The sequence below is a fragment of the Nesoenas mayeri genome (assembly GCF_963082525.1).
Source record: "Nesoenas mayeri genome assembly, chromosome: 27".
Lineage (NCBI taxonomy): Eukaryota > Metazoa > Chordata > Aves > Columbiformes > Columbidae > Nesoenas > Nesoenas mayeri.
The window spans coordinates 2,076,538-2,100,252 of NC_137555.1; the positions used below are offsets into that span (position 1 = coordinate 2,076,538).

General features: G+C 42.9%; 1 protein-coding gene across 1 annotated transcript in view; it reads left to right on the forward strand.

Annotated features, from left to right (window-relative positions):
- DOCK5 (dedicator of cytokinesis 5) overlaps positions 1–23,715 on the forward strand; it is a gene marked incomplete at both ends in the record, with an annotated part of 64,080 nt that overhangs the window by 15,046 nt on the left and 25,319 nt on the right. The window contains 26 exons of the mRNA XM_080360182.1: positions 3,493–3,533; positions 4,362–4,417; positions 5,248–5,344; positions 7,306–7,454; positions 8,292–8,427; positions 8,568–8,725; positions 8,999–9,080; positions 10,187–10,316; positions 11,009–11,081; positions 12,379–12,521; positions 13,130–13,255; positions 13,748–13,872; positions 14,133–14,231; positions 14,383–14,455; positions 14,952–15,055; positions 15,389–15,581; positions 16,404–16,501; positions 17,019–17,108; positions 17,869–17,969; positions 19,197–19,331; positions 19,821–19,932; positions 20,667–20,737; positions 21,558–21,664; positions 21,931–22,067; positions 22,738–22,833; positions 23,479–23,577. Of these exons, the coding sequence (XP_080216308.1) occupies positions 3,493–3,533; positions 4,362–4,417; positions 5,248–5,344; positions 7,306–7,454; positions 8,292–8,427; positions 8,568–8,725; positions 8,999–9,080; positions 10,187–10,316; positions 11,009–11,081; positions 12,379–12,521; positions 13,130–13,255; positions 13,748–13,872; positions 14,133–14,231; positions 14,383–14,455; positions 14,952–15,055; positions 15,389–15,581; positions 16,404–16,501; positions 17,019–17,108; positions 17,869–17,969; positions 19,197–19,331; positions 19,821–19,932; positions 20,667–20,737; positions 21,558–21,664; positions 21,931–22,067; positions 22,738–22,833; positions 23,479–23,577 (2,831 nt within the window). The remainder of the gene's footprint in view (positions 1–3,492; positions 3,534–4,361; positions 4,418–5,247; positions 5,345–7,305; positions 7,455–8,291; positions 8,428–8,567; positions 8,726–8,998; positions 9,081–10,186; positions 10,317–11,008; positions 11,082–12,378; positions 12,522–13,129; positions 13,256–13,747; positions 13,873–14,132; positions 14,232–14,382; positions 14,456–14,951; positions 15,056–15,388; positions 15,582–16,403; positions 16,502–17,018; positions 17,109–17,868; positions 17,970–19,196; positions 19,332–19,820; positions 19,933–20,666; positions 20,738–21,557; positions 21,665–21,930; positions 22,068–22,737; positions 22,834–23,478; positions 23,578–23,715) is intronic.

Below are 23,715 nucleotides of genomic sequence, written 5' to 3' on the forward strand. Positions count from 1 at the left end.
TAGAGAAGCGGCGATGGTATCAACGCTGTTCCTGGCAGGGGTTTGCCAAGGTAAGATTGCACTAATGCTGCAGGAGAAAGAAACACTCGTGGCTGTTCATTCCTGTGTTCACACCACACCTGTTGACTTTGGCTCTTCCCGTGCCCGGCCAAGCGCAGGTACAGTCGTGTGATCACAGGATCCCAAAATGTCAAGGGTTGGAAGGGACCTGGAAAGCTCATCCAGTGCAATCCCCCCATGGAGCAGGAACACCCAGATGAGGTTACAGCAGAGCATCTTCTGTGAGTTACCAGAGGGTTCTCTTGGCTGTTGCACCTCGGTTTGCTCCATCAGTCGCCTCGAACGTGCCTCCTTTTCCTCCTGGTTGGAGGCAGCAGGCGCTGATTCCCCAGCCGTATTCAAGTGAAGGGCTCTCTGTATCACACGCTTGAAGGCTCTTTGTGTTCTGCGGCTGGGTTTTGGCTGGCTCCGCTCTGTCTGCAAGAACTGGAGCGCACAGTTTGTTCCTCGCGAGTGAGGCAGCAAGGCTGGGGTTTGACGTTAACAATCAAAGTTATCTGACCCTCAACTGGCTGAAGAGCTTGGAGACATAACACTGATACAGCTGAGACGCTGGGGAGGTGTGTGAGAAGCAAAGAGTGACGAAGTGAATTAAAGTGCAAGCTGGAAGGTGTGGATGCAGCTCGTGGTACGTGTCTCTGTGCTGTGCAAACTTATGTGGCTTTGCACAGATCCGGCAAATTCCTAAGGTGCAGTTGCTGCAGCCCTGCTGTTGAACTGCCTTCACAATGAGAGAAAGCACCTTTAAATTGCTAAATCCCCGCTCATTTGCACTGGTGCATCCCATAGGGGCCTATTGAAGAGGCTGGGAGTCCTTGGCAAGTTGGCCGGATTTGGGCTGAGACTCTGGCATTGCAGTTCTGTTGGTGAAGCTTTCCGTTCCCGTGCTCTAAACAGATGCTTTGCCTAGTGTTTTATAAGCCCCGGTTGCAACTGTGCACTTAGGCTTGGATTGTGGGTGAGACCAATTTTAATTAACATTTGGTATCTCTTAGTTGGGCTTCGGGCAGGCTTTGAAACAGCATGGTGTTTGCATTACACGTGAAGATCTGCAGGATACCGGTTTTATTAGACTTCGTTTTAAAACGAATACCCATACACCCTCTGCAGACCACGGTCTTGTTACTTTAGGTGTTTTGGTCATAATACACTCCTGTGAACAGCAAAGCAAGGTGTTGTTTTTCCTCCTTTGTCTGTCTGTCTGGTTGCATGAAGTCTTTGTACAAAATTCCTTTTTCCGCTTGATAAGAAGATAAGCAGAGCTTATCCTGTTGTTTGCCAAAGGTTGTCAAGACTGGGCATATGCTGCAAAATCCAAGAAAAGAAGGAAATTTGCTGCGTCCAGTAGTTTGAAAGCTGCTCCAGTGCAGGATTTTCTGACTCTCTGGGAGTCTGTCCTTGAGTAGTGAGCTGGGGAGGATACATTTCTGGTTAGGGGAATACTTTCTAATCTGCAGTATATGTTATTATTGCATGTAAGCTGTGGGAACTGGCCGAATTGCAGGCAGAAGGAATGTGTGCCCACAGCCCGGGATTCCGACCGGTTTCTTCTCCTGATGAAAAGATATTTGCGTTGAATTTGTTCCTCGTTTCAGCCTCTTCTCTCTCCTCCGGCCACTGTAGGTAAATGAAGCAATCCCTTGTTTTATTTCAGCGCAGCATGTGTGTTTGGCACTGAGAGACAGGACCTGACCGTGGAAGAGGAACAGGGACCTTGTGGTTAAGCACATGGCCTGGGATCGCGTCTCTGTATAACTTTTTGTTGTCTAAAGAATGGTGCAGTAGCTGAAATGCACTGAATTCGCTTTTCAACTGAAAAGCCTTTTGCATTTAGCACATCTCTGCTTGGAGAAAATACTCAAGAGAGTTATCTATCACTCCTCTGAAGGTTTAGGCAGGTTTTTTGCCTTTAAAGAAGAAATCAAGTAATCAATTGACCGCTGCTGAAAGCTTTTGTTCCTTTTAAAACGATGAATGTGGTTATTGAAAAGTGGAGCAGAATTGTGAAAAGATTGTGTGAGGTGCTTGCTGAAATAGTTTTGCATAATAATATACAACGTGCTTTTATGCAATAATTGCCAAATATTTTACAGGAATATGGTTAAAGCCAAGAGGCCATTTTAGATATGAGGAAGCTGTGGAAGCTGAGAGACGGTGTCAAATGGAATTGAAATCACTGGGAAAATATTCTCATTAAATTCCACGAGCTTTTTATCACACCCTAAACAACTTGTACTTAACATTCAATTAATTCCAAACTTGGATAAAAATAGAACCTAAATCTTCTCATCCCTAATCCAGTACCTTATCCATTGCTCCATGATCGATGGATAATCTTGTCTTCATCCCGTGGAAGGAATGGAATCTCTTCTTTCCTCCTAACGTACTACTGGAATATTGGGGGTTATGTGGTCACGCTGATTCGTGTTCTCATTGTCAGAGAAAGGGGCCAAAACTGTGCTAAGGGTGGGGGGAAAAGCAAACCACTCACACATACACAGATCACTAATATAACAAAACAAAACCACGCTAAATACTGATTTATGCTTGAGGGGATCTCAGATCCGTGGTTCTTCATGGAGCCGCCTTTGCTAAATATGGAAATGTGGGGGGGGAAAGAAAAATAGAAAGAAAGAAACCCACCAGCCTCCACTACTCTCTTCTTTACCTGATTATTCCCTTAAATCCCTTTGCCTTCCCGCTGCTGCTCCCCCTGCCAGGCAGCTGAACATAATCGTCTTGGATCAGCGATGTCTGTCTGTATAGCTCTGGACATCACTCGTATTATAGACCATAATCTATACCCTTCATGGTTGCTAAGGGGCAGTGTTTTCAGTTTCAGTGCAATAGAACCTTAGGAGAAGAGTCAAAATCCAGTGCTGTAGGAGACAAATGATAAAGGTGAGGGCAGAGAGGAAATAAAACCCTTTGTCTGACACCGTTTGGAGGTGGCAGAAGAGATTGGGAGTGGGTTGCCCACAGCTCCCCTGCTCTTCCATCTGCTCGTTAAGCGAGGCTTGCTTGAGGGCATAAAACCAGAGCAACCTTTCATACACTTGTATTTTGGTGACCTCGAAATCAAAATACGGGTCAAACCCCTGGTGCTGAAGAGAGAGGAGAGGGACATCTGAAAGTGAGAGATGCTGCTGAGTCTTGGGGATCATGGTTATTGCTTTACTCAATCTTGTCAAGATAATATTGAGAAACAATATCTGTACCAGGGTTGGGATTTTTTTGCCTTATCTAATCAATCTTTGAGCCCTCCTTTGGAGGAAGACTTGACTCAGTCATAGAAGAAAATAAAGAACTCTACAATGTGGAACTCGAGCACCGTCTATAAGATGATTTGGATGAAAATGCACTTGGTAGAAAGGAAAATTTTAAAGAGGTGGAGTGGAAAACAAGAAATACATCTTTGTTTCCCTTTGGCAGGTTGGTACCGAGGGTACACGCTCCGAAATAAATCCAAGAAGGTAAGACCTCACTTCTCAAGAACTCTTAGTTTATTTCACACCTGGCCCGGCCCCATCCGGTGCTGCGAGCTGCTGCGCTTCTGCTGTGTTTCTTGTCTTCATATCATGCAGGTCTCCTGATCACTGTGCCATATTCCTTAGTGATAGAAATAAATGCCCTTGAGCTAAATATTTCAGAGCCATTCGCTGGGTACTCCTCTATTGTAAACACGTGTAATCATTTGAACTAGCAAAACTGACTGTTGCATATCTGCATACGGTGGTTTATTGCTTTATTATTGTGCTTACGGACCTGTATGCATCCAACATTAGTTACGTGTAGTGGTAAGATGAGAGTGTTGATTTGACTTGGAAAATACTACAGAAATTACGTGAGCGTGGATCTCAACCAAACGCGATGAGGTTTGTGAAACCAACGTGAAAACTGCGTGGAAATCTGGATTCCCACAGGAATCAGACAAATGACTCCAAGAATATTTTGTCACAAGGACAAACAAGTAAGACTGATAGTTTGCAAGAGTTTACAGGATTTTGTAGCAGGAAGATGAGCGTCATTACAAGTGTGAAGCAAGGAACTGGCTTCTCTGAGGTGCTAATATCAAGTATAGTGCTCAAGCGTGCAACCTGATGCTCCATATGGTCTTTTTTCCTCTGATACCAAAACTGGTGGACCTAAAACATTTCTGTTCTAGGTAAATAGTAAATATCAGTCACAGCTGCTGTTCTGCTGGTCCTGCTCTTATCTCTTTCCCCTGCTTTCTGTTGAATGCATTTTTGTCATATCCTATGGTGTGATGTATTCATTTTATTTCTGTGTTTTATTTTTAGGGCATTTTCCCCGAAACGTATATCCATTTAAAAGAGGCAATCGTGAAGGACCGGGGGTAGGTTGACGCATCTTGAGATGTACTTTCGGTAGCGAAAACAATGGAGTGTTGTTTCATTTAAAAACAAGAAGAAACCAGCTTAAGTAGTGGTGGTTGAAATGAGCGCTACTGGTCTGTGTGTGCAGCAAGACACCCGCCTGTGCTGGACTTCTAGAGCTGCATCATTTCTTGTTTTCAGAGCATTGTATGTACCCAAACCAGTTGTACGCGTAGGTGCAGGGAAATACTATTCGTAAAAACGAAGAAAGCTCTGCTAGACAAGTTAGGAGTGAGGCAGGTCGATCAAGCTGCATTTAGCTCCTCCGAGGACTCCTGTGAGCCATAACACAGCCCTGATCACAGCCAAGTCTCCAGCAGGAGTGTGGATTCCTTCCTGGCTTGGAAAACGTTGACGGAAATGACTCCTCGTTTTACTCTTAGAGCCGGTTCTGTGATCGTTACAGTGGGAGGAAAAGGGCAGTTGCAAAGGAAGAGACTTGAGAAAGTACATTTATTTTTTGTCTTTAGTAAGCGTGGCCAAGTTACCGTTGCACGTGGTGATTCTTCCAAACATGGTTTCCCTGTTCCTGGAATGGATCCATTGAGAAGAACAAAACTGACAGTAACTGGAAACACGTTTGCATTAAAAATGAATAATGAATGTGCATGCGTGTGTTGGAAAACCAATTGAATAACTTAAGAATCCTGGCATTGTGTGTGTGTGAATTGTGTGAATATCAAGCCCTCTGAAGTTTCCATTTCCATATTTATCAAAAAAGGATGTTTTACTACCAAGTTTTAATCTTGAGTGTAACACCTTTTTTTCTCTTGTCTCCTTTTTTCTCTAGGCAACATGAAACAGTGATTCCGAGTGAATTGCCCCTTGGACAAGAGCTCACTTCTACCCTGAGGGAATGGGCAGTTATCTGGCACAAGTTATATGTGGTGAGTTTTCTTCAGTTATTGGTGTTTTATTACATGACCTCAGATGAGCTGAGACAGGGCTTTTTGCAGCGCACTTTAAGGCTTTGAATAGAACATCATACAGAATTGAAGAACTGTCATTATTGTAAAATTGGTCTTCGGAGAGGCTGAAAATGTTCTGCTCTCCACTGAGTGGGATGTGTGATCGCGGACAGAACTGTGGTTTGGTCTCCACCATGGTGTTCGCTGTACTTGAATAACTGTGTGATGAGATGGTGCCGATGAAGCGCTGGCTGGCACGAGTCACATTCAGCATCGGGTCAGCTGCTTGGGGCTTGGGTTGAGTCACCGTCACCCTTATTATCAAATAATAATAAAACAAGGGCTCCTGCTTTGCCTGTCGTCCGTCTGTCCTGAATGAGAACAAGATATCTCAGCTGTGTGAGAAAGTTCTGCATGAAACCACGGTGCTGTTTTAACAGAACCTTTAGTGAGTGTGAAACCTGTTTCACTGGAAGTATTTTAGGTACTTAATAGAATAATTTATGCTCTCCCCAAAGTGCCTACAGCTCAAAGATAGACAAAGGGTGGAAAGGAAATTAGGGCCATGTGTGGAGGATTTGACTTGGCAGAGGCCAAATCATATATTAATTAGTAGGGTGGGGGAGAGACATCTCATCATCTCATCCACGAATCTGTTTAGTAGCCTGACCATATGATAGTCACCTCGGAAAAGTCAGAAGCCAAAGTACCGCAGGGTTTGGTGGTTCTGCTGAGGGAGGTGCATTCTTGCTCAAAGAAACACAACTGCAATTCACAATCAATTGCTTTCTTTTCAAGGTGATTATTAAGGCACATTAGACAGAGTCAAACTTGATTTTCCTTCCTTTAGTGGTGAGTTCAGCCTGCATAGTATGTGCTCTGAGACTTTAATTAAGATGAGAGAATGGTTTTAAATTAGCTTTAACCATTCCGTTTACCCAGCGCAAGCTTTCCTATTGAAAATTTCACCAGGCCACAAGTACGTTTTGTTTGTGCACCACGAAACCACGAGAATTTGTTCCACCCTCTTAATTTAATGAGAAGCTGTATGTGATGTTATTATTGTATGAAAAGAGACTTTTGTTCCCAGCTCCTTTTTTTTTTTCTGAATAACTTTAGGATCCTACCCTCAGAATGTATTTTTCTTAAGAGCAGAAATCTCTCATGTTCCTGTGCTTAACCAATGTAAGTCTTAAAACAGTCTTGGAAAATGTTGTGGTTTTAAATGAGTTTGAGTTTATTTTATATTCCCTTGCAGTATGTATTAAAAAAAACTACACTAAAGGAGGAAGGACGTACTTGAAGAGAAAAAGGAAATACAGGGGATTTCTTTCTTTGGCAGCATTTCATATTACTACTTTGATTTCTGTGGTTTTCAGGAAGCGTTAATGAACTTCATGTAGTTAATAGGAGTTAGGCGATGCAAACGGTTGTAGAAGAACTCAGCTTTAGCTGACTGGCAGATTGAGATCTGCTCAGTATTTCCCTGAAATCTAACACAAGTTGCCTTCTCTTTGCAGTTGTTTTAATGCAAGTTAACACACTTTTTTCTTTGTTTCCCAAGTGTATATCTAAATCTTCCCCATAAGAACTAAAAGGCTCATCCAGCCTCCATCAGCCCCTTTGTGTTCGCCCAAATTCAAAGGAAGGTGGTTATTTATAACTCCCTTTAGACTGGTGTTCTGAGGGGCAAGTTAAGAGTATTTTATATCATTTGTGTTCTTTGCAGAGACCAGACACTTTAACCTTGGCAGTGCAAAGTACTGGAGAATGTGTTCCGTGGGTCTAATCTTGTACTGTCATATGGTGCCAGTTTCTCCGATATTTTTAGTTAAATGCAAATTGTATGGTAGATTCAAGCGCATACGTTTCAGAAAGCTTCCTGAGCTCATTGTTTTCGAGCTATCACTAGCTTAAAATTGTCCCTTTATTTTCTGTAGGACAACAAAACAACACAGTTTCGGCACGTCCAGCAACTGACTTACAGCCTGATCGAGTGGCGGTCGCAGATACTGTCCGGGACCCTTCCCAAGGATGAGCTGGCGGAGCTCAAGAAGAAAGTCACCGCTAAGATTGACTACGGCAACAGGTGAACTCCAAACTACGTCTTGAAGGCCGGGGGGAATCCCAAATCCTGGTAAAGGCTCTTGATGGTGTAAACAACCACGCGAGGAGAACTCTGAATTAGGATTTACATTTTTCCTTGGGAAGGGGGTAATTGTGGCTTCCAGTCCCCATCAGGATGTGATGAGGCTGCAGGTGGGCAGGTAGCAGTTGGTTCTTCATATGCCAGCAATCTCTGACTTGGCAGCAAACCTCACCTGTCTGAATTCTGCAGAAATGCTGGCATACGATCGGATTTCCATGGAGCACGTTTGTGCCTTGCTGGCTGGAGCCAGGATTCGCATGCTGGTTATGAACTGATCTGCTTTATCAGCAACTGAGTGATAGAGTTCTATAGGCCACCAAAACTCCACCTTTCACTGGCTTGTACAGAACAGGGACTGTCTCCAGAACTCATTTATCTGTCTGTCAGACTTGATTTAGGTCAAATAAGTCAATTAAGAAGAAGGCTTATGGCAAAGAATAATAATTAGCAATAATCCATAAGCCTGATGGAAATATATCTATATATACTTTTTTAAAAAAACCAAAAACATCTTTAAGTGAGAACAAAGAAAATGTCGTATTAGAATTAAGTTACCTGACTAATGTTTTTTTCCTTTAATGGGAAAAAGAGGGGTTAGAGATAAGTGTTTTGCGACAGGAAAACCAGCAATGTGATGATTCCAAGGGGTGGAGTTGGTGTGCGTTGGCTGCCTAGTGCAATCCACACTTCGATCTGTGGTTTGGACTCTTTCAGTCACCTTTGTTTCTTAAGTATTGTGTTGCTTCTTCTCATCCTCGTGACTTGCACACTCCTCAGGATCCTGGGTTTGGACCTGGTTGTGCGAGATGACAATGGGAACATCTTGGACCCAGATGAAACCAGCACAATCTCTCTCTTCAAGTCCCATGAAACTGCATCCAAACGGATTGAGGAAAGAATCCAGGAAGAGAAGGTACATCTCTCGGCTCTGCCTTTTTTCCTCTTCAAGTAACTAGTGACCCACTGTATTTGTACGTTTCTTAAGGACACTGAGGTCCTTTGGTAGCAGAAGTAAATTTTGTTTGTTTTTCATGGAATTACTCTCCTTTGCAGTCCCTGCAACAGAATTTGGACCTCCGAGGGCAGCCGATATTCAACACAACACACACATACAGCCTGTATGTAAACTTCAAGAATTTTGTCTGCAATATTGGAGAAGATGCAGAGCTGTTAATGAGCCTCTATGATCCTGATCTCTCCAAGTTCATCAGGTAGGGGTTTTTTGTAGGTGTGGAAGTGATTTAGCCACCATGATGGTCATTTTAAAGAAGCCAGGAGAGGTTAGAAAGGAAGATCCATCAGATAAGCTTTTCAGTTCTGTTGGTTGCTGCCCCAGTGGTGATTTGAAAGGAGGTTATTTCATTTCAGAATCTGACAGAGTTTTTCAAATATTCCTAGAAGATCAAAATACTTTTGAGCTTTTACCCAGGTAATGGGAATGTCAGGTGTTTAATTGAATATATTTTTTCTTCCTTTATTCACAGTGAAAATTACCTGGTTCGCTGGGGCAGTAATGGGATGCCTAAAGAAATTGAGAAACTAAATAACCTTCAAGCGGTCTTTACCGTAAGTTGTTGTATTTACATTCTGGAAATTCTTCCCTCACACTGCAAACACCTCAGTTTTGGGTTCTTTCCCTCGCCCAGCAGAGAGGAGTCATGTGGCACTTTGGGTTTTTTCATGAACACTTAAGATCAGAGGAATGCTTCTGAAAAGTGTTTTTTTTAATACATCAATCCAAAGCAGCAGTAAAGATGTATTATTCTGCAATACCACCATCAGTGGGTGTTGCCAAGCCTTGTATTTCTGAAAATCCTGTTGGGCGCTTCTCTGTTGGAGCTGAACTGTACCAGAAATCTAGGCTTGAGATCAGTTATGTGTTGTTCATTGCTTTGCTGATGATCCTCCTCTTCTTTGCATCAAGATGTTAATGGAAGAATTGCACACAAATGGAATGATTTTTGACAAGTAGTAAAGGTGGCACAAATTAACTGCCTTGTTCACAGAATCCCAGAATGTCAGGGGTTGGAAGGGACCTGGAAAGCTCATCCAGTGCAATCTCCCCATGGAGCAGGAACACCCAGATGAGGTTACACAGGAAGGTGTCCAGGCGGGTTGGAATGTCTGCACAGAAGGAGACTCCACAACCCCCCTGGACTCTCTGCAGCAGTTCCCTGTCCTGCTGGAACTGAGGGGCCACAACTGGACACAAGATTCCAGGTGTGGTCTCCCCAGGGCAGAGCAGAGGGGCAGGAGAACCTCTCTGACCTACTGACCACCCCCTTCTAACCCACTCCAGGTACCATTGGCCTTCCTGGCCACAAGGGCCCAGTGCTGGCTCATGGTCACCCTGCTGTCCCCAGGACCCCCAGGTCCCTTTCCCCTACGCTTGTTCTCAGGATCTAGTGTTTTGGCAATTAATATCACTCACTCTCCTTTCAGTACAGTTGCTGGGATGTGTTATCAAAGAGTAATGGGATGGTTCGAAATTGTTGTGTGGAAATTGCTAATGTTTTTTTGGTATGTTTTTTTCCTAGGGCTCAAAGACTTTACTTTTTTAAAAACATAATAATTTCCTTTTATAGATGTGTACGATCTAACAAAACTAGTGTTATTCTCTCTGTCCTCTTCATAAAGCAGATTGATACAACTGTGTTTTAAATAATTTCTAGGATTTAAGCAGTTCTGACTTGATCAGGCCGAAAATCAGCTTGGTGTGTCAGATCGTGAGGGTGGGACACATGGAGCTGAAAGATGGGAAGAAACACACCTGTGGGCTCCGGCGGCCTTTTGGGGTGGCAGGTACGATGGGTCCCATCAGCGGAGAAAACACCAGGGGCTGGGACAGTGCGGTGGCAATGGGGAAATAGGTGCTTGTGTCAGCATCTCTGGCTTCAAAATGGAGATGCTTATCCTGAGCTGCGCTTAATACCCCTTTGAGACCTGTTAATGAAAGTTGTAAGTGAAGGTGAAATGCTATTACTGCTCATTTTTTGTTTTGTCACCCACTAAAAAGATAATACCCTACCATCAGGGCAGCAGACTGTTCAAATCTTTATCAAAGAGGGATTTGCTCCTCAGGACTAATGGGCTAAAGCTCAAGTTTTTAAAGGAACCTTGGAGAATGAGACATCCAGTTCTTCTTCAACTCCTGTGATCTCTTGTGCAGAGACTTGCTTGAAATTTGGGGTGGAAAACAATTTCAAAATGCAATTGAAAAGCATTTGTAATCTAAGTGTAATTTCTTTGCCTTGCAATGCCTGAGTCCTCACCTGTTTTTTATCAGAGTACACTAACATTCAGTATAACAGGCTGACTTACGCATCAATAAAAAGGGGTTTTTAGAAAGTTAACATGAGAGTGTTGCTCTCTGCTGCTGTCAGGGGTGGCATTGGCCCAAAATAAGCAACTGTTGGTTGCATTCTGGTCGGGGAAAGCTCTCTGTATTCTTCAGCAACTTGGCAAAACTGTGTGATGAACCTGTGTTGTTGCAGTGATGGACATCACTGATATCATCCATGGGAAGGTGGACGATGAGGAAAAGCAACATTTTATTCCATTTCAGCAGTAAGTACTGGACTTGAGGGTTCATCACATATCTGGCTTATTTAAAGCGGTTGTCCTTTGGGGAAGGACGAATCTGTAAAGGAGCCTGGCAGTGTACCAAGGGCTCTACAAATAGATTAGCTTATGGCAGGAGTCAGCTCTTTGAAGGAGAAGATTTTCGTCGCTTCTCTGAAGCCTTTGTTCCCCTTGGTTGACATGACAGGCTGAATTGCTCAGGGAGTTTTGGCAATGCGGCTGAAATTGCTGGGCGCCTGTATTGTGAGGGAGGAAAGAACACAGTGCAAAGTAATGTTGTGGGGTCTGGGGGATGGGACCTTCAGAATTATTGGGATTGAGAGGCAAAGTTTTCAGGAAGACCTGAGCACACGGAAGGCAGCTCTTCCCTGTGCTGGTGTGCGGTGCCCTGTGTGTTGTATATTGTATATACAATTGTATATTGTAAGGGCGAGTCAGAGGACAATAAAAAAGGGATTTCTCCCTCTTTCTGGGAAAGAAATTCAAGCTCCAATGTGTTTTGCATTTCTGTATTGCTGGTTAAACTCGTGTGTTCTGCCTGCTTTCTGATCACTCGCTCTTTTGGCACATTACAGTAAGTAAAATGAGGCTTGTTTGGGTAAACTCAGCCATGTTGTTGCAGTCCCAAATATAGAAGTCCATTTAGTGCAAATATAGAAATCCATTTGGTGTATGTTATGACGACTTATTTTCAGGAGAGATTGTATGGGGTTTAGGTTTTGTTTTTTCCCCTACCCTTTCAGGGCCTGAATGGGTGGAAAGAAGGGTGTCCGTTCCTTTGCAGAAGGATGTTAGTCTGCTACGTTTTTGTTGTTCTCTTCCATTTTTCCTCTAATGAGGCTGAGTTCTGATCCGGATCAGGGCACCTCTACAAGGACAGAGTCTGTGGAGACGTCGTTTTGTCTGTGCTTTGAATGGCTATTGATGATGAGGGTACAGGAGTGAAGTCAGGTTCAACATCCAAAGCTCAACAGTTGTGTTTGTGACTAGGGGTAGGTTCATCACTTGTGTCATCTCACAGTAGTCACTAATTATGTTAATTGATCACTAGTTAATCTATGTAGTCTCTGAGGCACACCTGAAGACAAGGCTTGGTTCATCTGATGGGAATACAAGTTTAAATAGATTTCCATTGGGTTTGTGCAGGTGAAGAAGGAAAGAAAAAATCCTATGGAATCCTTTAAAGAAAATATATTTGGAAACCAGGTGTTGGCAGCCTTCTTCTCACAGAGTATGTTTGATGTTAGTCTGTCTGCTTCCCAGTCTCTATTGTTCTTCTCAGGATTGCCATGGAAACGTACATCAGACAGCGCCAGCTCATCATGTCCCCGCTGATAACGTCCCATGTGATCGGAGAGAACGAGCCCCTCACTTCTGTCTTCAACAAAGTCATCGCGGCGAAGGAAGTGAATCACAAAGGGCAAGGTACAGCAGCCGGGCGAGAAGCTGGAAGCAAAGGTTCCTCTTGCTTACAAAGGAAAATAAATGGCTTGTGAAAGTCCAGAGCTCAAGGCTTGCTGGGGTTTGCTACCTTCCCTGAGCCAACCATATGGGCTTTGTAATGATTGTGATCCTGGCACTTTGGGAGCTACAAGAAAAGATAAAACCAAGAGCTGTTCTTACTAGTAAAGTTGTATGTTCTTTGCTAGTAAATTCATGTTTTTAGAAGATAAACCTGTTTGTATGAAATATTTTTAAGTGAACGTGTCTGGTTGCGTGTGCTAAATGGCTTTGGATTTAAACTGCGTTACTCAGGGTTCTTTTTGTTTGTGTGTCTGGCCTTTATTCAAATATGCAAGTGGATTAATCTCAGAAAATTTCTATTTTACTTCGTAGAATCTGCTTGCTCAGTAGGCTCTCACTCCGCGTCACGGAGACAGGACTGAGCCAACAGAGAACCAGCTTGGGATATTTAAAGCATTGTTGCATGGAGATCACGGGAAGAAATGCTTTTCTGTTAAGCGTAGGCTTGACTTTCATGTTCTTGTGCCCTTTTTTTTTCCACTAAATAAATATTATCTTTCTTTTCTCAGGTCTTTGGGTCTCCCTGAAGCTGCTTCCTGGTGATCTAGCACAGGTTCAGAAGGATTTTTCCCACCTCGTAGACAGATCAACTGCTGTGGCTCGCAAAATGGGATTCCCTGAGATAATCCTTCCTGGTAGGGCCCTATGGACAGACTTATTTTAAAGCCAGCTGAAAATTTGGTTTGATTTTTCGTGAAATGTCCAGCCAGTCTTTTATTTTTTGTGTCAAAGAAGTGAAAATAAGCTTCCTTTCTTGTATTGAAAAGCAGTAGTCTGTGTACTTTTTGGAAGAAGAATGTCTGTTTAGTCAGGGATATATTTGTTGCATATAGGTTTGACCCTGCTCTATTTAATCCATTCAAAATGGATTTAGCCCTCTAGGGCTCTGTACATTAAAAAAACATTATGAAAAGAATGAGGTTTATAAAAAGGGTAATGCTACATTTTAGAAGAATTTGTGTAGTTTGAGATGAAGATGAAATGGTGTGATGTTAGTGTCGTTAATTAGCTGGTGTCAGTAAAGGCTAAGAGGAAGATAAGGATAACGTGGTACCTGAGGATGTAAATTTTAACCTGTACCAGTGTGTGTATGAGAAAAACGCTTCATGAAGCGCTGTGAATTTTAGGTGATGTTCGAAATGACATTTATGTCACGCTGGTACAAGGGGAGTTTGACAAAGGGAAGAAGAAGACCCCCAAGAATGTAGAAGTCACCATGTCTGTACATGACGAAGATGGAAATCTCCAAGAGGTACGATGGCCCTTGCGGGAGCTCACCAGGCTGCTGGGTTGTTTTTTTCCCAATTGATAAGATATGTGAGCAAATCTTAAAATATTCTATAAAACTTTCATAGAGGTAACACACATTGAGTTCTCTTGATTGCAAAGCAAAGACTTGGAGTAACTCTGACAGTTACATGCTTTGAAAATTGCTGATTTAAGATACATTTTGCTTTCATTCTAGACCTTACCTTTCCCTTTTCCCTCCTCCCCCTGTCTTTTTGTCCAAAGAAAGCTATCCATCCTGGTGCTGGTTATGAAGGTGTCTCCGAATATAAGTCTGTTGTTTATTATCAAGTCAAGCAACCTTGCTGGTATGAAACCGTAAAGGTAAGAGTGTGTAATTTACAGTCTTGCTTCCTCTGTGTAGAAAGCAGACCTAATTTAAAATGGGTAGCTGCATCTGTAACAGAACGTCCTGTAAATTGACTGGAGATAGAGGTTGCTGGTGCTGCATGTTTCACTGTGTTGTCATGTGCAGGTGTCCATTGCCATAGAAGAAGTCAGTCGTTGCCACTTAAGGTTCACCTTCCGTCATCGGTCATCACAGGAGTGTAAGTATCGGCAAATAAGATCTGCAGGAGTGCTGTAGCCAGAGGTTTCATCAAACACCTTCAGAGCCCCCAAATAAGATCAATAACATGACACTAAGACCTTGAAAGGCTCTCAAAAAATTCTCTTAAGGTAGCTCGGAGATGCAGTGAGATACTTACACATCCAGACCTCACAAGCAGATTTGCATAATCCCAGCCAGCATATCTATACAATTATATATGTCCATGTAGCAGCACAGCCACTAAAATTGTGTGGCAAGAGATGCTTCAGAGAGGATGTTTTTCTGTGTAGTTGCAGATTACCTACTAAGTGCCTTGAGATGAGAGGGGAAGAAGAGTTCTTTAGTTCTTTCTGCTGAGGATCACAGAGTTTGCTCCTGCCATCGCATAATTGTGTGATGCTGTTAAATAAAGGAGCTGCACATAGTTAGAGAGCCGCATTATGGAGTGCATGGGCATAAATAAGACAATTCCTAATACAGATTTCTGTTTGCAGCTAGGGATAAGTCTGAGAGAGCTTTTGGCATGGGCTTTGTGAAGCTGATGAATGCAGATGGAACAACGCTGCAAGACGGCAAACACAATTTGATTGTGTATAAGGTGGGTTGGGCACTTGCAGTCTTCACTTTTGTTTAATCGAAACAACTCCCTTGGCTTTAATCACAGTAATAGGAAGAGTGTGGTGTAGGTTAAAGCTACAAAGTGAGGGGTGCAAAAACAAACCTCTGTGGCTTCAAATCACTCTGTAAAGAGCTTAGTTCATTGGCAGCAGGGGCAACTAAAGTTAGGGATGCAAATAGATAACGTGAGTAAAGAACTATAGCTGTGAAAAGGCATTTAAAGGCCTCTCTGGCTGGCTGTGTTGAAGTGGCTCCGCAGATGAGATGTTTTCAGTGCAGGGTAACCCTTGTCTTTGCTGTGTTCAACCCACAGGGCGATAACAAGAAAATGGAAGACGCTAAATGCTATTTAACTCTTCCTTGTACCAAAATGGAGATGGAGGAGAAGGAGGCTCCTTCGGGGAAAAATCTGCATCATTTAGCCAACTTCACACCCACTAAAGATAGTACAAAAGACAGTTTCCAGATTGCCACTTTGATCTGCTCCACCAAACTCACCCAGAATGGTAGGTCTTGCGTTTGGTGTTGTGTTGTATATCTGAAGTAATGAACACATTTTCTTTATGCAGATCTTTTGGTGTTGCAGCATGTGTGGGCATAGTGCTTCAGCTTTAATCTTGTTTCATGTGTCAATGGCAGCCTGATCCCAGCGTTGTTGGCATCATGTTGCCAGTACAAGCTATAAAAAATGTTTATGAAGCCATTGTATTATATTTTATCCAAACCACCCATGTTAAATCTAACAGGTTTGTCGGCATGTATAGAAACAGCACCCATCAGTGACAGGCTCTTGGTGTAGCATACTCAGAATTTGGGAAAGAAACGTGAAAATAACCCCAGGTGTGGCTCTGTCACGTTGTACCTGTGTGGCTGCTCCCAGCTTGTGCCCACCTGGGATGTCCCAGAACTGTGATAAATAGTTTTGCAGCTCAATGTAATTTGGACAAGAGGTTTCAGTTTTCACTTCAAGAACCATCTCCAAGAGGCTGCTCTAAAGTAAATACAAGCATAAGTAAGAAAAGTCATGCGCTCTAATAAAATTCCCAGCTTGAGATACCTCCTCTTGAGTGAATGAGGAGCTTGCAAAATTGTCTACCAAATGCCTTGCGTTATCAAATTACACCAAAGCTTCCATTTATAGTGAACCTTAATGTCTTGCCAAGACAAAAGTACCATCTCAAGGTAATATTGTATACGTCAGCGTGACTCTTCCTTATAAGCTGATCCTAAAAATAACCTCTAGTACTTGTTCTTTATTGTTCTGCAGGCATGAAGTCAGCTGTGGTGTTGTAATCTGTTTCTAATTGCTGATGTTCTGTCCTTGCTAGTTGACCTGCTGGGTTTGCTGAACTGGCGTTCGAACTCTCAGAACATCGCTCACAACCTGAGGAAGCTCATGGAGGTGGAAGGAGGAGAAATCGTAAAGGTGTGCACAGAGATTTGAGTCTCCTCGTTATGCAGACACTTCTGTATGGGCTTGATGTTGACCTTTAAGGTTCCTAATTAATTGTGTTCTACCCACAAGCTCTCTCCACAGTGTAGGAGAGATGTTGTAGCTGCTGAGCAACAGAACAAAAATAATACTTTGCCCCAAGAGCTCTCATTAGTGGAATTCACCAGAATTACAGAAGTCAAATGTTACAGGGTTGGGAAGGGAGAAGTGACTTAATTTTTCCTTGGATCTTTACAAAATAGAAGATACAAGTGTGGATCTTTTGGGATTATGCAAGGTCAGGGTTTTACTGAACTGCTGAACAACTACAGTAAATGCTGTGTCAGTGCAGACCCATCTTTGTGTAAAATGTCATGGGTTAGTACAGTGGACGTGGTTGATTTGACACAGTGCAAGCTTAAACTGTACAGATAGGATTCAGTGCATTTAGCAGGTCTCTTGCAAGATAGTAAGACAGTAGAATATAAAACATATTTTTTTCCCTTTCTAGTTTTTGCAAGACACCCTTGATGCGCTTTTCAACATCATGATGGAGATGTCAGAAAATGAAACCTATGACTTCCTTGTGTTTGATGCACTGGTGAGTCTTTTTTTGTGGATTTAGAGTCTGTATTTTTCAGCCACGTTTTCCATCTCTTCCTGTTGCTTCCTACAAGTGAGTGACTGGTATTTTGCTCTGAGAAATAAGTTATATTTAAACAGTTCCTAAGGCATTTTCAGGAGCTAGGACTGAGATATGCACTGAGCTTTTTAGTGACTACAGTGAGAACAGTAATAAACATTTACATAATTTACAGTAATTTCTTCAGATAACTTCTTGCATTGAGACAATTTATCAGATGAATCCAGCTGATGTTGGTGGGGGGAGTCAATAGAGGGGGACACAATGTTCTGGCTCTAATACGTGTCATTGTAGGAATAGGACTGAGCGTTTGCTCTGAGTATAATGATCAGAATCTCAAGTTCTAGCTTGAAAAGTGTCATTTCTTAGCTCTGAAGAATGCACTTCAGCAGCTCTGTGCCCGTTTAACTTGTGCATAGACTGAGCAGTGCTAGTCCCTGTGTCAGTGTTGTTGCTCTAAGAAGTAGGTCCCTTTATCTCTAAGACTTCCTATCCAAATGCTGCTGTCACTGCCTTCTCTCCGAACAGTGATTTAGTCGCGCACACCACAGTATTTAGTCACTATTAGAATATGAATAACACTACCTGTATCATTAATGCTGTTAGGAAAACAAAAATAACGCAGCAGAATAAATGACTTACAATTAGAGACTGACTCAATGCTGGAGTTAGAGGTTGAGTGGCTCTGTACATCTGTTTCCTTTTGAACTTTTGGCAGGTATTTATTATTTCTTTGATTGGAGACATCAAGTTCCAGCATTTCAACCCTGTACTTGAAACTTATATTTACAAGCACTTCAGTGCAACCCTGGCGTATGCGTAAGTATTGGAAACCGCAAACCCCCGGCTGTCACTCACGGTGTCATTGGAACTTGATAAAGAAACACAAATGTATAAGAAGTGTGGTCTGGTGGCTATTGCTGCTCATGGAAATGTTTTGTCTTGCCAGTATCTGCCTCAGCCTTTTCAATCCACCCCAAAATACTTTAAGCAGAAGGAGGTTTGAATAGTCTGTATGCTCCAGGCTGCAGTTTTAGGGGTGTGTTTGAATGGGGTCATGGGGAGCAGAAGCAGAACCAGACGTGGCTGAAACAGCACGAGCAACATTGTGGTTGATGGTAGCAGAGATAAGAGTGGAGTTCACCTCCACCAGCTGCCTACAGCCAGGCACACTGAGGCCCCAGAACAGGGCAAAATGCTATGGTAGGGTTTAAACATGCAGATTACATGAGAATACACTAGGATATTGAAAATCTCTCACGTAGACTGTCATTTGTTTGGAAGAAATTTGCAGTGGAGGGGGTATGGACAATGGGAGTAATTCTGTTGCCCTGTGGCGTTTTGATCTGTGGAACTCAAAGCAATTTAAAAAACTCAGATCATAATCATTAGTCGTATTTTATCAGGGAAGGAAGAAGCTGATGTGCGGAATTTATTTAGATACGTGTGAAAATTTATTGCTTTCAGTCAACCTGTAGACTACGCAAATGTAAGAGCTGTTGGATGCTTGACTGTCACTCACCCACGGCTTTGGGTGCTGTGAGTTGTGTAATGAAAGGGATTTTACCCAAATATCAGCTGCCAAAGCACTCATAGAAGATGCTGATCCTCTGATTTGGCAGAGACTAGACAGCAGATACTCATAATGTGTTTATGCAGCTTCTGTCCCCCATTCTTAGAGCGCTCAGTGGGGAACTTTGTGTTCCACACGTGGGAACGCCAACACGTGGAGAAGGTGTCAGGCTGCTTTTGGGAGAAATGGGTTTTCCAGCTTCCTGAACACTTCATTTTGGGGAAGAACAAAAGCAGATCAAGGAGCAGGAATTCATAGACAAGTCTGTAGGGTTCTGAGAACTTGTGAACTGGTTATAAAAATCTGGCATCCCATGAAGCCAAAGATTTCAGAAGGAAATAGGCTGTGAAGAGGAACCTCTGTCCCATATGTATTTGTTAGACTGTGGTTCCTCTCTGGAATAGGGAAGCTGCACTTACACAGAAACTCAGCCGGGTCTATCTTTATTCTCCTTTTTTGTTCTGTTTCCAAAGGAAACTCACCAAAGTACTGAACTGTTACGTGGGAAATGCTGATGACTCCAGCAAGACAGAATTGCTGTTTGCTGCCCTGAAAGCCTTGAAGTACCTGTTCCGATTCATTGTTCAGTCGCGAATATTGTACCTGAGGTGAGAACAAAGTCATTACCGTCCTTATGTCTCCTTTTGGAAGTCAGCCAAGTTACTTCCAGTCAGCACCACTGGAGGGGATATTCAGGATATCCTCTATCCTCACCTCCATCCCTGGGAAACTGATGGAACGACTTCTCGGTGACAATCAATGATAGGACAAGGGGCAGTGGGTTCAAACTGGAGCACAGGAGGTTCCACTTAAATATGAGAAGAAACTTGTTCCTGGTGAGGGTGGCAGAGCCTGGCCCAGGCTGCCCAGGGGGTTGTGGAGTCTCCTTCTGTGCAGACATTCCAACCCGCCTGGGCACCTTCCTGTGTAACCTCATCTGGGTGTTCCTGCTCCATGGGGGGATTGCACTGGATGAGCTTTCCAGGTCCCTTCCAACCCTTAACATCCTGGAATTCTGTGATAAAATAATTTTTCAGCTGCTCTGACACTGTTAGCTTAGATTTATGTGTCTAACTAGCTCTTGCTGTTCTTTGTAGGTTTTATGGGAAAAGTGAAGATGGGGATGAATTTAATGATGCAATACGCAAGCTCTTCCTCTCCTTCAATGTCCTCATGGACCGGCCTTTAGAGGAGGCTGTCAAGATTAAGGTATGTAGAATTTGCCGGGAGGGCTAATATTTTTTATTAGATCAACCGAGACGGTTTTGGGAGGAAGGGGAAGGCAGAAAAAGGCACAAGCTTTGGGCCACGTAAAACCCATTCAGATGAATCACAGCACCTCTGAACGTCTGTTTTAATGAACTGTGTATGACAGGAAAGGAATATTTAAGCCCCAAAGTTTATCAAATGAAGGTGAGAGCTTTGCCTGAAGATGTGATCTGCTGCAGTGTGGGAGACACTTCAACCGGGAACACCATGCTTGAGGGTGATGGAGATAGAAATGTTAAACCACTGCAAAAATCAACATGATGCTGGGAATGAAAGTAATGAAAAAACAAATTAGTTTTAAATGTGCCTTAGATTTTATACTTCCTTCTTTTTCTCATGTCAGCCTGATCATGAACCTTCTGTTGATGCTCTGAGGAGGAGCAGAGCAGCCCTGCAATGAGGCTGCTAAATTGTTGAAGGCAGTGAGGCCTTGAGGTTGCTGTATTTCAGTTCTTCTAGCCAATGTGCTTTTATCCGTTTGAAGGAAAGATTGATTCTAAACTTTTCATTAGCACTTGGGTGATTTAAAGCCCAGCTTTGATTCTCATGCAGTCAGAGTATGTGCTGTCAGCAGCCAGAGAACATCACAGAGGGACTTCACATCCTTTTAGAAGGAACTAGGTAGTCTCACTTTCCACGTGTCTTTCATGTCCTTGTTTTTTAATTTCTTGCAGGGTGCAGCTTTAAAGTATTTGCCAAGCATCATAAATGATGTCAAACTGGTATTTGACCCTGTTGAGCTCAGGTAACTGTATTAACTTTGTTTGTCCTCCAAGTCCAGCTCATCTATTGGGGAGAATTTTGGAAACTTTCCTAAGAACAGCCACTCTGATCATGACGTGATGATGCATGAATATAAGGAAGCACTTGCAGGGCTTTAAAGGAAGTCAGTTGAGTGCGAAGGAATCACACAGTGATTCTGTGTGACAAAGGCATGATCAGGAAATCAACACTTGTATTTATTCAGGAAATTCATGACACTGGTTTCTGCTCTTTGGTGCCCAGAACCTCCCAACCATGCCCCCTTCTTCTGACACAAGTAATTTGCTCGTAACCAGTAGACAGACAGCAAATGTACATGGAATTTAATTTAATGGAATCTCAGATTGAAATGAGTCATCACTCTTGATGAAAGGGGCATCTGGAAGGATACACTTATGTCGTTGTATATAGCAGTGTTTCAGTGTTATCAGCAGCGGTCTGCTGAAGCTTTGCAAGATTCTGCTTTCATTTTGTATGAAAAGTAAGTAGGATCATCGTACGCTGGCGCTGGAGGTCAGATAGTGTTGCCTATTTATAAGCTTTTATGTGTGTCTTGGGATGCAAGCTTTATTTTAAGATGTTTAAGCCAGTGTCGATTATTGTTTAGTTATACTAAAAGCCCTGTGCTAAGTCTCTTGAAAATAAGTTAGGGTTCCATAATAATTTGCCTGGAGACCACTTGTAGGTAACGTGTCCACACAGTGACAAAACTGCTTGACTTGCTGGGATGCAGGACAGTGTGGGGTGGAATAATTCTGGGTGACAGTGCTGACCGTCCGCTTACCTTGTGCTTTGCACCCCAGTGTCCTCTTCAGCAAGTTCATCCAAAGTATTCCCGACAACCAGCTGGTTCGACAGAAGCTCAACTGCATGACCAAGATAGTGGAGAGTGACCTGTTTAAACAGTCTGGTAAGTAGCAAATGCAGGATCCTCACCCAGTGTGTTGATTTAGAAAGAAGCAGAAGCTGACAGGGTACTGTTTGATGCCATACTTAAAATTCCAGGTCTTTTATGACTTTCTCTAGTCTGTTAGTGGTCTCTCAAGTGGATTTAAGCGTGTTTTGGTGTCTAGGATAAAGTGTTGAGCTGAAAGCTACTGTGTGGTACCTGTGTATACTGAATGCTGAAGATCTTGCTGAGACCAATGAGATGTGGTGCTCTGTTCTCTATTCTAGAATGCAGAGATGCTCTTCTACCGCTGCTCATAGATCAGCTGAGTGGCCAGTTGGATGACAATTCAAACAAGCCTGACCACGAGGCCTCCTCACAGCTGCTTAGCAGCGTTCTTGAAGTCCTGGATCGCAAAGATGTGGTGAGCATCAACTGTCGAGCGTGCAAATTAAGGTTCATTCTTCTCAACTTATGCCTTAAAGAATGATGTTTACAGCAGTTGTGTTGCGTTGCTGAGTAGTTCTTGTAATCTCTTTGCACGTTGAGTAGCTACGTCTAAAAAACAACTATGAAAGGTTGAGTTAGTGGTTATCACTACAGTACAAAAAGCAATTGCTTTGCTTTCTAGGGACCAAAATGTTATTCCCCGCTACTTTGGCGGCTTGTTGAATTATTTGGAGCAAGTCATAAAAGTGTTTGGTTTCTCATTTTCTCTGCTGAGAAATAGGGATAACGGTCAGGAGAATACAGTTAGTTGCCACATTAGTCATGGAAATTGATTCTAAGTTGCTGTGAAAAGAACAGTTTGAACTGTAGAGCTATTTAGGGAAAACAAAGCCAAATCAAAACAGCAGCTTTGGTTTAGCTATGCCAGGATGAGCTAACAAAGCTGATATATATCCATTCTGCTAGCTCTTCACCAAGCGTATACCTACAGTATTTGAATTGATTGTTCATGTGTTTTAAATCGCCTTTTTTGCATCCTCTAATGACAATAACCACTATGAGGACAGTCCTCCCATACAGGGAGCACTCTATAGAACAGTGTACATTAAGAATTGCCTCAGATTTTCTTTATGGGCTGTCCCCAGGGTCCCACTGCTGCCCACATCCAGCTGATCATGGAACGCCTGCTGAGGAGAATAAACCGCACGGTGATTGGAATGAGCAGACAGTCTCCGCACATAGTGAGAGCCTTTTACTTGCTTCAGTTATTACTTCACCATTTGTTATAGTGGAATTTATTCTCCTGGGAGATGTCAGTGTGCAGCAATGGTTTATGAAATCATCTTTCCGTTCCCTGCAGGGCTTCTGTGCCACTCAAACGTGGCTTTTGGTGGTTTTCTGAGACCAGGTATTAGGATACAAATGGTCCTATTCCAGCGGCAGTTTGAACCGAGTCACAGTTGGCTGTGATTTCAAGTTCCTTTGGGCCCTTGTGTATAGAGAATTTGGTTTCAATGCAGTTTCTAATACACAAGGAGTGTTTCCTGAAAAAATGCTCTTTTGTCACCTTGGCTGAATAGGATTAAATCCTGAAGGATGAGGCATCTCCGAGGGGTATTTCTGACTCCTGTGTGGTATATTAGACGTTGTTACCAAGTTGGTATGTGTTAATTTGCCCTGTACTTCATGTACAGAAAGACGAGAATATCAAGAGCTGGACGTTTTGGGGTAGAGGACTAAACAGTCAGACTGATGTCAAGACATAATGATCAGGATCGTGATCAGCGATATTTGATTAGGCAGAAATGTGACAGCATATACCAGCCTTCAAATTTACAGTGCTCAATACAGGAAAAAAGTGAGATGTTTTGTTTTTCCTCTTCTAGGGTATTTTTGTGGCCTGCATGACAGCCATCCTGAGGCAGATGGAAGATTTCCATTACAACCATTACATCAATACTTTCAAAACCAGGCAGGACATCATTGTAAGTCAGCCTGACTGGGGGGTTGGCTCAGTCCATAACACATCACACTCTTGCTTCTGAAAGGTCATTTCAAGTTGCTGTGTTCAGTTTGTTTGTCAGCAATGACTTATGGGCACCTAATGCCACAGCCACTGGGGA